Source organism: Mytilus trossulus, chromosome 11, assembly GCF_036588685.1.
Source record: "Mytilus trossulus isolate FHL-02 chromosome 11, PNRI_Mtr1.1.1.hap1, whole genome shotgun sequence".
NCBI lineage: Eukaryota > Metazoa > Mollusca > Bivalvia > Mytilida > Mytilidae > Mytilus > Mytilus trossulus.
In genome coordinates, this window is record NC_086383.1 from 34,672,298 (window position 1) to 34,685,013 (window position 12,716).

General features: G+C 32.3%; 1 protein-coding gene across 1 annotated transcript in view; it reads left to right on the forward strand.

The window, feature by feature from the left end:
- Positions 1 to 11,461, forward strand: part of LOC134691017 (gamma-tubulin complex component 5-like) — a 36,518-nt gene extending 25,057 nt beyond the window's left edge. Inside the window, exons 19-22 of the mRNA XM_063551204.1 lie at positions 197 to 357; positions 968 to 1,182; positions 4,136 to 4,236; positions 11,096 to 11,461. Of these exons, the coding sequence (XP_063407274.1) occupies positions 197 to 357; positions 968 to 1,182; positions 4,136 to 4,236; positions 11,096 to 11,151 (533 nt within the window). The 3' untranslated portion in view covers positions 11,152 to 11,461. The remainder of the gene's footprint in view (positions 1 to 196; positions 358 to 967; positions 1,183 to 4,135; positions 4,237 to 11,095) is intronic.
- The last annotated feature ends 1,255 nt before the right edge of the window (positions 11,462 to 12,716 follow it).

The window sequence follows — 12,716 nt, forward strand, 5'->3', positions numbered from 1 at the left end:
ATAAAATAAAGAAAAAATTCCAAAATTTTATTGAGTAGCAGCAATATCCTATTTGGCACTCTGGATCCTGAAGTCACTAGCTTAATCTCCAAAGCGTCATAGAATAAAAAAAAAATACAAACCATATACATATATGACTTATTTAGAAGAAAAATTAAATTTGAAATGCATCCATTCATAACTTTTCTAATTACAGATTTAGAAAAAGATAACATTTTACATAGCATTTCTACAGATGATATTACAATATCAATGAATGATGGTTTATCACAGCCAGCAAGAATCCATCGTATGCAGGTTCTCAGAATGAGGCTCCTACACTTTGTCAATAGTTTACATAATTATATAATGACCAGGGTAAGTATTTTATTGGAAACATGTATTTTACTTTTCAGTTTTAATAATAAGTACAGAAATGATACTTTTGATTGGATAAGAAATACTGTTATTGCATGCATTTGTTATTCCATTTTTGAAGAATGGACAAAAATGTAAAATTGGTTATTGGGATTTCAAGATATATGTATCTGATATCAGAATGTGAGTTCTTATTATTCTCATACTCACCCAGTTGCACAATTGCATATAAATAAACCTCACAATAATTTCTGAATTTACAGTACTCTAACATTGAAGTAAATTTTTTTTTTAAATCTGCTTCTTAGCCAGGCACACAGCATTCATAATGAAGATGATTGACTAAATGGTTCCAAGTTGAGAGTAATTTATCCAGTATGTATGTCAAAACTTTGTGATTTTTTTTCTCTCAAAAATTAGACAGGTATTTCTCAGAATCAAATGATAGCATCTTGAACGATAATGTTCTGTATTTAACTGATAAATGTACTAAGTTTTTTTTTACAGAGGCAGGATAACAGAGTTCCATTGCCCATTATCATGGTTTAGATATATATTTTTGAAAACCATAGATATAGAATTAAAGAGAGCATTATAATTTATTTTTTAGATTTTACATAGCACTGGATTAGAATTTAAAGAGGAGCTACAGAAAGCTACAGATTTAGATCAGATTATTTCCGTCCATACTAAATTTGTAAATAAAATACATGAAAGATGTTTGCTGCATAAAAAAGTGGCCTTCTTAAAAGAAGCAGTAATGAGGGTGTTGAACCTTATTCTTACATTCCAATCAAGATGGGATCAAGGCATACAGGAAGTCAGGTGAGATGATTGATAGATGTCACTTAGGGCTTATCAATAAATTCTTGATATTTGCAAGTTGGAAAATATCTTAAGGGCTTTTCCATTAAAATGTTTGTGGGAGGTTGGAAGGGACTTTCAAAATATCTGTAAAATCAAGAACCCTTTTTTAGATAATTTTGCATAATGGTTATAGACTGTATGACCCATCCCAAAAAAAGGACCCATGACCTACAATCAATAATTAAACTTCACTTCCTACCCGCCAACAAATGGAATAGCCCTAAAATATATCCTCAGGTGGGTCATATTTAAAGGTTTTTTGGGGAAGACGGCTTCAAGCCGTCAATCCCCAATGGGGTTGACCAGAGTGACATTCCCTCACATCATTCATTTTGTTTTTATAGTGTGGAAAACCCCCCAACAAATCTTACTGAGAATGATGAGATGGGGAGACACAAATGAATAAATTGACTTTAAGGTTCATGTGGACCCTATGGCTAAAATGGCCCTATTTTCACCTCAAAATTTTCTCTGAGTACAGGCAAACCTGGGCATCTGGAAAAGTTTTAAGGCATAGCATGCCCTAGATAAATAGAATTTAAATGCATTGTATGATTTAGAAAATTCATAACTTAACTGGATTTTGCCGTACACTTTTTTTCGTCTCTGCAGAAGATAATAAAATTAACAAACTATTGAGTTTACCTTGATATGGTCCACTCAGGTACACAGTTTAAATAACCAATTATTGTCAGGTAACTATTGTCCATCTAATATATATCCATGTCAATTAAAAATGCTCACTTTAATTTTTACCTGTGGGGAAGTTTTCAAACCTGTTTCCCAACTTAGTTTATTTTTGCACCTTGTGGAGGAATGAAAAAAAGTGCACAGCAAAATCCTGGTAAGTTTTTATTATTCTAAAACATTAAACATACTTAAAATTCATTTATCTAGGGCATGCTATGCCTGAAATTTTTTACAGATGCGCAGGTTTTTCTGTACTCGGAGTAAATTTTGAGGTGAAAATACGGCCATTTTAGCCATAGGGTCCACATGAACCTTTAACACTTTTTTACACATTTCCCTTCTGTTTCTCTCGAAATTATCGTATATTGAGCTCTCCTTTACACTATTTACGTTTCTTTTACAATCCGGAAAAATCAGTATGACAAGATATTCTAAATATATCCAACCTATATTATATTTTATAGTGACGTCATTGTTGGAATGCCACACTTCGCATCAGCAGGGATATCCTTCACTGGTTATTTAAATCATTCTCAAAGATTGTGCACTTATTAAAAAAAAGTATTTGTTAAATTTGAACATAATGATGTTTGCTGTAGATGATTCAAACATCAACATGCAATACTTTAATTTGTAAGTCAACAACTTTCAAAGTAAACAGGAAGTCCGAGGGGCTACATGAGATCAGGGAGAGAAACGATCTTTTCCATTTTTTTCTGTAAAACTCTGTTTTGAGAATCTTCCTCCAATTCAGGAGCACCTCAATTTATGAGCTAATTATCCACTAAAAAAACACTTAAAATGTGACATTTAGTATATGATAAGTAGTCTTCCATTAAAACTAAATTTTGTGTACCAACATAATCATTGTAATTGTTACAAAAAAAATTACAAATGTTGCATTTTGTAGTTTAAACCTATTTATTCATGAAATTTTACAAATATTTCAAAATGTAGGATTTGGAAACAAGCTTCACACAGTTAACATCAATCATATTGTTATTTTTATTAGAACCTGTATCCCTGTGATGAGAGATGTAACTGGGAACTTTATCAATGGAAATTTAAAACTGAATAGATTTTTCAGTCCTTACTTTCTTAAGAAAAAAATTATAAAATCTTAAGAGTACTGTCACAAAAAATGGAAAATGGCCCTAGCCTGCAGTTCAGTCGTACACTATTAAGATTTCAAAAATAATTGTAGTTGTTGTTAAATGACAGAATTCAACTATCTAATTTTAGATAATTAACTATCAACTTTAATTGAATGTTTAGTTTTAGAAGATGCAGATCTCTTCCATTGGTCTAAATTGAATCCTAAACTAAAGAAACGAAATTACATTAAACAACAATTGATTCCAATAGTGTCAACCTTCCACATGTTCTAGCTGTTCTTTTTTTTCATTCTTTATATGAAGACTATCAAAAGAACCCCCCCCCCCCCCCCCCCCCCCAAAAAAAAAAAGAAATAGAAACAAGGGCCGTCTTTCCCCTCAGAGCAATTCAGCTCTTTGATTATGTTGATTTGATTTGAATGATCGAGTATACTTTTAAATCTGAAAATATGCTATTAAATTCCAATTGACATATATAATGTAAATGTATTGGGTTGCTATGAAATAATATAATTTGAAACTGAAACTTTCTTTCTAATCATATATATATATAACTTTTAACCTCACAATAAATGAATATGAACAGTGTATAGTTTGTTTTTACAAAACACTGTATATTGGGTAATTTTTGCAGGGGAATGATTTCACTGTGTTCTTGATGGACATTTTTTTACCAATCATAAATTTTACCCATTCACAAAAATTACACTGTCCACCTAAACGTAAGGTAATACAACACACCTAGAAGACTTAACATGCCCATAATAAGACTTTAACCATGAACAAAAACTGATACAAAATAACCTGATAAATATTTATTTTCATGGGGATCAATTTTTGTGGGTTGAGGAAAACTTGCAATTTAGTAGATATTTATTTTCATGGTATGACAAAGTGCATGCAAGCCTATAAATAATTTTTAATTCATAGATTTGTAGATTCATGTTTCACCTATACCCATGAAAACAATGAAAATTGGTGTCCAATAAATTATTATAAATCCACAGTATGCAGTATTAGAATATAGTTTGCTCACTTGTCATGCTTTTGTATCAATCTGTAATGAAACAAATAACTGTTAGTTTATTCTAAGTCTCATATTTTAGCGTAAAAACCATTGTTGTGATGGAAACAGAGTTCTCAAGATGTATACAGTTTTTATCTTCATTCCTGAATAATGTTATTAAGAGAGGATCTTTTCCACATTGTAAGTACACCAATTTAACTTTTCAGGTCAGAAAAGGGTCAGGTGAATTGTTTTTAATAACTTGTGTGTTATTGGGCCTAAAATAAAATATTGTTTGTTTCCCCAATCCCGGCCGACCCGGAAAAATCGCCGCGACCGGAATAATTTTATTGCCGATTTTGTGAAGAATATTTTTTTATCCAAATTCATGTGGTGGTGCGGTGCTCCTATGAAATGGAAAAATCAAAACATAAGACATAAGAAGGAGACGCTGTTCTTCAAATCGCCTTTAAAATCGGCATTGTTGAAAACGCCTTGATGACGCGATTTGGCTTTCTTCTTCCACGTGGTCTCGGGTCTTTACGATATTCAGACCTTATTCTCTAGACTGTTCATACATTTACATGGACGCCGTTCTGTCAGTTTTTGTTGCCGTTTATTCGGCTGGAAACTTTAAGAAAGACTTGGTTACAAATGTATTGCCCAAATTTTCGATTTTGGAAATGTTCGGAGACATATGTGAGGACGTGATAGCCGATTTAAAATTGACTGAAGAGGAGGAGGATGCTCGTGACAAAAAACACATCCGACGATCCGTGTTCTAAAAAAGTGGTTCTACAGAAATATTTAATAGTCCACACTACGATGATGACATGACACTGGCACTAGTTAGACTTTAATAAAGACTTTTTGTTTATGTATTTTTTACATGTTTCTCGTTTATCGTTTTTTAAATAGATTAGACCGTTGGTTTTCTCCTTTGAATGGTTTTACACTTGTAATTTTGGGGCCCTTTATTCAACAATTCAACATTCGTTTGATGTGTTTGGACTTTTGTTTTTGGATTTTCCTTTTTGAATTTATCCTCGGAGTTCAGTATTTTTGTGTCTTTACTTTTTATACAAGCCTTTATATATATAGCTTGCTAGGTGTGAGCCAAGGTTCCGTGTTGAAGGCCGTACCTTGACCTATAATTGTTTACCTTTATAAATTGTTATTTGGATAGAGAGTTGCCTCATTGGCACTCATACCACATCTTCCTATACATATTTAAGTTTTTGAAATTTTGAATTAACATTAATATTGATGGGACTTCTAAAGAAAAAGAAGCCTCCTCCTCAAATGTTGTCAACACCTTTGACAAAATGATGGGAGCCAGTCAAGCTGTCAACAAACTTTCTAAGGGAAAAGAAGAAGCTTTTAACAAGTTAACAGGTATGCATAATATTAAAGTGACCGTCCCAACATCTATTTCTTGCAAGCAAAGGTAGACTTTTTTAGGATAAGGAGAGTCTCCCCACCTTTGTTTGCATTCTTTTTCTTGCAAATTTTCAAACCCTTTACCTAAATTCCCTAATGATTTCCTTATGCCCTTACTAATTTAACCCGAGGCCTGAAAGCAATTGATTTAAATTAATCATTTGGTCCCTAATAAAAGCAGATCACTCCACACTAGTCTTGTTAAAGCAGACAGCCCATGCATACTTCTCTAAATAGAAGGCTGCCACAATGGTAGCTGTTCGAGAATCCAGAGCATTTGACAGACTGCTAACCAAGTTGTTGATCTGTTATCACACCTGAAGGAATGCCTTTTCAGTATTCCCAAAAGATTTTCTTATCATTTTTAATATATAATAACATGATCTTGCATAGCATGATTTTGTTACCCAACATTGAATGAAATTTCCACATCTAACATACACTCTTAGTTGACTATATTTTATATGCATGTTCCATTGAGTTATTCAGTGTTTGATATGGGTTCAATGTTCAAATCCTTTTTCAGTGGAAAATTGCATACTTCAATGAACGGTATAAACTTCATTCTACTAGTACACTCTGACGTTGAACTTGGACAGATTTCTGACAGATTATACTGCTTAATATTATAAACAGAAGGCTCAGTATTTAAGACATTTTCTTCATTGAAAATTCCCAATATATGTATATACAAAGTACTCTAGGATATTATTGTTTTTATTTATTAAAGATCTCTGTTGTTCTTTATTTCAGGTGATGCTGTTGAAGGCGTGTTGAATGTGCACCTACAGATAGACTGACGAACACATGTTGAATTCACGTATTATGACTCTATTGTGGCACAGCCCCATATATATGCCTTCTGTGCAGCTGTGGGGGCAACACAGACTGTGTCATTATTGGAAAATTACCACCCAAAAGAAACCCAATTAAATAAAATATTTCAAATTATACATCGAGTTTTATTTAATAAATCTGACATGAGGAAACTGATAGCTTAATACACCCTAGAATTTAAAATACACCCCTATACATGATGGTTTGTAATTTCCTATTTACAAGTACAAAAAAATAAATTACCAAAAAAATAAAATAATTTACCTACCTACCTACCCTCACCTGACTTGATAGGGTCGGGTTTGGGGAAACAAACAATTATTTATTTTTGGCCTTAAATTATCATGCTTATCAGAATGGCTTTACAGTCTTTGTCTCACCTTGATGGAGTCAAAAAGCGAGACATAGGTCTGCATTTCCAGCGTCTGTGTCAGCGTCATTTATGTATTAGTTTGTGATTAGGTCTAGGTTGAGGTGAACCATTAGTGGTAGGTCAGTGAATTTGGTATGCAGTTGTATATGCATTGGCACATTTTATTTCCATGGGAATTGTTTAGCCCTGTACCTTCAATCATGGTTCATCGAATATTTGCATAACTTACATGTTAAAAGTATTGCTATTTTAATTTCCACATTTGCATTATCAAAATAACAAATAGGCGAGACATATATCTGTGTCAACAGTTTATAATTATTCATTAAACCGGTCGGGACCACTACCTTATATGGGAATGCATAAATTAGCATACTTATGTTCTCGCACATGTAATTGTTTATTTACATGTGACACAATTTATTTTTACCTAGGTTTTTAACAAATCCACTAAATGAGTCACAATTGCATGATAGACTACTATGTGTTTACAATCAACCAAGAACACGTGTTATTTACTGAAATACAACACATTTTTTCGTGCAATGCGGGATTCACAATTTCGGTTAGTTTTTCATTTTGTGTATCCTCATTTATAGTTCGTGATATAAAGTATTACTTCCATGCTCAGATTAATGAAGAGTTGTTTCTATGCGAAGAAAACAGGGTTTGAATTACCCTATATATAGCCATTAACATGTTTGACGATGGCACAGAGATTTCATGTATTTGTTAACCAGACAGCAACAAAACAACAGCGAAAAAACACAATTACCCATGAGACAAACTTATTAGTGTAAAGTAAGCCGTCGATAACAGGCGGTGCTGATATTCACGAGTACAGCAATTTTCGTATAGATAATTAAAGGCAAATGTGTCATCCTTGAATTTTGTGTTCGTAAAAAAGGCGAAGAAATATTTACATACATGGCAGTGTTAACAAAATCTATAAGTATTTATTTTTGTCACATTTCAGTATATGGGACTTCAAAACTGTTCTCTTGTTTTGAAGGTAGTGAAGTCAGCAAGTGTAATTTCAGTTTGTTGGTTTTTTAACAGGCTTGGATATTTGCCAAACTGAATATATCATTACAGCTGATTTCGTATACCTGCAAAGTAAAACTTTGGTTGGCTTGCTTGCTTTGTTTGTATAGTTGTTTATACAAGCTTTGAAATAAGATTGACATTTTTAAACAATATATATATATAGGCATAGTTTAACTTGAATATTTTATATTTTGTACAATATACAAACAAATCAAGCAAGCTAACCAAAGTTTTGCTCTACATGCATTAGGAAATAAGCTGTTATCCATATGTATGTGCGACAAGGATGAAATTTGATATGTTTTGTGAAAATTGCAGCGTTGGATCTATAATAAAAAAAGAAAATGTGGCATGATTGCCAATGAGACCGTTGTCCACAAGAGACCAAAATGACAAAGAAGTTAACATTTATAGATCACCGTACGGCCGTCAACAATTAGAAAAGCCCATACCGCATAGTCAGCTATAAAAGGCCCCGATATGACAATGTAAAACAATTCAAACGAGAAAACTAACGGCCTTAATTAAATTTAAAAAAATGAACGAAAAACAAATATGTAACACATAAACAAACGACAACAACTGAAATACAGGCTCCTATACAATATATTTTTTTTTTTGATGGGATAGATTTCTTCTCCTTTTATATATTTAATTGGGCCGTTTTTTTTGTTGTTTTTTGGGTTTTTTTGTGGATTGTTTTACACAAGTAATTTTTGGGTCATTTATAGCTTACTTTTCAGCATTGAACCTATGACTGCTTACTTTACTGAATTATGTCTTTGTTAGAAAGATGTCTCATTAGGCACTCATACCTCATCTTCTTATTTCTATATACAAAGCACGTTTTAGAAAAGAAATAATAGGTAATATGGCACCCACTATCATCCAGAGACTTTTAATATTGGAGATATTTTACATATGTCAACATGACAGCAGCCGAACGATAAAAAAACCTCTGATGTATTTTTTGTGATAAAATTAGCAATAAACGGATACTATGGATGAAACTATAAAAAAATGTATTGAGCTATATATCGTACCCGCTCCAGGAGGGCGGGGGTTCCGGGGGGATGGACCCCCCTTTTTTGAACGATCAGTGCATTTGGATTGGGACCTGTAGTTTGAACCCCTCCCCTCAAGTTGTCCAGGGTTAGGACCCCCTTTTAAAATGGCTGGATCCACCCCTGCCGCTTTCATAACACTTATTTTTAGCATACTGAATATTATGATGTTCTTACTTTTAGTTCAGGTCCTGATAAAAAAAAATTACACATTCAGTACAGAAAGAAGTGTTTCAATTATGAAAGTTTCGTGTTTTTCTAGGCAGAAATGATTTTAGAATGACATTATATCGGTTTAAAAGAGCTCAAATGATTTTCTTACTGGGCAGTGGTCACTTCATTGGATATTTCACTGTTTCATGTCTTGAAATTAATGCAGGTTCAATTCATAACAATGCACAAAACCGGTTCAACTACTTTTGCAAGGCGGAAAAGAAAGTCGAATCATGAAGCCAGTAAACAATATATTTTTAATCTGAGCATGCAAATTGAAGATTACGTTATATATTTTACATTAAATATATTTGCAGAATAAAAACATTGGTAATGAGAGTCACAATATATTAGTTGACTGTTTTCCCACTAATTCCACATGTTTTAAGTAGTAGTTTACTCGTAGTAGCCCACAATGCATTGTAGTTCATTGAGTCGATTGGTCAGTTTTTCAAGGCCATATTGGCCTTGTGTTTTTTGAAATTACTATGCAAATATATTCTGACGTCAGAAAATCTAGAGTTCTCGACCTGTTAAATACATTTACATTTTTAAGTGAAAATTAAAATCAGTGATATTTCCATAACAGATAGTCAAACTTAACACTTACTATATGTTTAAAGGAGATGTGGGCATACATTAACTAGACAGCAACCCAAAGAAGCAAACTAACAAAATGGCATCTGGGGTAGATGACTTGTGGCTGCAAATCATGCAATAACTTATGAACCATTCAACCAAGGCTTTTAAATTTAAGCTCCCTTTCGTTTTTTTTTTTATTTCAGATTTTAAGTTTTGAATTTATGGGGCTTTATTCATAAAAAAGGGGGTCCGTCGTCCACACTTCGGACAATAACTCAAAAACACTTTCACCAATTTCCATGAAAATTAAGTGAATTGTTTATATCTATTTACGTAAGCTCCCTTTTGTTTTGTTTTTAATTTCAGATTTTAAGTTTTGGATTTATGGGGCTTTATTCATAAAAAAGGGGGTCCGTCGTCCACACTTCGGACAATAACTCAAAAACACTTTCACCAATTTCCATGAAACTTAAGTGAATTGTTTATATCTATTGACGTAAGCTCCCTTTTGTTTTTTTTTAATTTCAGATTTTAAGTTTTGGATTTATGGGGCTTTATTCATAAAAAAGGGGGTCCGTCGTCCACACTTCGGACAATAACTCTAAAACACTTTCACCAATTTCCATGAAACTTAAGTGAATTGTTTATATCTATTGACGTAAGCTCCCTTTTGGTTTTTTTTAATTTCAGATTTTAAGTTTTGGATTTATGGGGCTTTATTCATAAAAAAGGGGGTCCGTCGTCCACACTTCAGACAATAACTCAAAAACACTTTCACCAATTTCCATGAAACTGAAGTGAATTGTTTATATCTATTGATGTAAGCTCCCTTTTAATTTTTATAAATTTCAGATTTTACATTTCCGTGTTATGAATTTTTATTCTTAAAAAAGGGGGGATTTTCCAATTTTGGGAAAATAACTAACACTTTCACAAAATTTTATGCTACTTTGATAAATTGTTTATATCTATTGACCTTAATAGTGCCAATTTTTTTGTGCATTTTTATTTATTATTTTGGGGGGGGGGGGTATTTGACAGGGCTCACACTATTTCTAGTTGATCATATAAATTCATTTAAAGCATAAAAAACAAGTTAAAAGAGCAACGGGCGTATCATGCGCTAAAGTGCAGCCCTTTATTAATAATTTTAATAGACAGACAAGACAAGACAATAGTTTATCTGAGTCTCACCTCATTTACAAAATATTACAACTTCACATATAAAACAAGAGCCACTCTAAAAAGAGTTATGAGAGACTATACACACATAAACTATAAAACATACAACATAATAAAAGTATACATTTTAAGAATAACATTAAAAAAAATCTCTCTGAATAAACATGTAATTCAAATTCTTCAAAGAGAAGTAATTTTGTTTCTATTTAGCAGATTGGAATATGATATAATTTTATATCTAACTTTAAAAATATTAGCATATATATCAGACAAATTTTACCACTAACATATTTTACAACAAATATTGTTATATTTTTTACAGTGGAAAGTTTGGCCTTTGCTTTAATTACCTCTACAGAACATGTTGTCAAAAACTGATCTTGATGAGAAAGAAGGTGATTTGAGAAGGATACAGATTCATAAACAGTGAAGTTTTGTCTGATCAGTCCGGAGACTAATTAGAATAACTTGCCAGTACTTTAAGAAAAATTTGTTTTTCATTTATCAATTTTCCTTCAATTGAAAAATGATATTTTATGATATGAACTTTTTGTCTTGCCTGATACAAATTTTATCTGACACAAGATATCGGGATGCATATATACACAGGCCATACACATGGTGGTGTCACATGTTTGTACACAATTTTATGTATCCAAAGTAAAAAAAAAAGCTGGAAAGTATGTATTTTGTGTTTTGAAGTTTTTTTCTTGTTTTTTGTTTGTTTTTATAACCCTGCTTTAAAAAAAGATTGGGTATACCTTTGTCTGTCCTTCCATCCATCCATCCGTACATCCCATAAATATTTTTCGTTGCATATTTCTCAGGAACTACATTACAAGAATTCCTGAAATTTGGTTTCATTGTTTTTATGCGTCAGCTATACTGTGTAATGCCTTTTCAAATTCATCACTCAACAGCTTCCTGTTTACCTTATGCTTTAAGTGTGTGGGGGAAAGGGGGGTATCATTAGATTCACTTGTTTTTACCACTATACATTTTCTGATAAAACACTTGATGTTTGAAAAACATGGGGTTTAACAATCAGCACACCCACAAGTACCTTCTCAACTCACGTTAATTTTAATAACTAAATAAAACTCATCAATGTATCACCAGCCCAGGAGTCAGCACTTCTATGTTGACATGAGGTATCATTGAAATGGTCATAATTCAAAACTGTTTACTACACTTTGAATTTTTTAAATATTAAGGTTTTTCAAACCAGGAATTGATTACCAAAGCTGTATTTGGCAATACCTTTCTGAATTTTTGTTCCCTAATGCTTTACTTTGTACTTTATTTGACCTTTTTAACTTTATTTATTCCAGGGTCACTGATGAGATTTTTGTACACAAAATGCACCTCTGGCATACAAAACTTTTATCCTGGTACCTATGATGAGTTTATTTACATACAGGAAATCAGAAACTGATGTAATAAGACTATTCAATGATGATCAATAATCCATTATAAAGAGGTTAAGATTATTTGGCCCCTATCAAATGGGCAGGCACACCTTAATCTATAGAGTAAATATTGTATATATATGTACACACATTTTCTAAATTTTGACATTTTGTAAAATGACAGAATTTTTAGGCAATTTATAAATTGCCTACCCTTCAGAGGCATTATAAAATTCATAAGAGGTTCCGTGGAACCCTGTGTCACGCCTGCGATTGCTGTGGTCAGTGTTATAGTGTAATATTGACCTAAAAAGTGAGTCCATTTATCAGTAAAATTCAGAAATTAAAAAAAAAAATCAACTTTTTCTTTAGATGCTTTTTTTTTTGGTCTAGAAGATACAAGTTTCAGGAAGGTTTACAAATTTATTATGTAGTTGTTTTTTGTTTGTTTTTTTTTATCCCAGACTGTCTTTAAATGTGAACTGTAAAAATGAAGCCCATCTATCAGAAAAATATTAAAAATGAAAAAAAAAA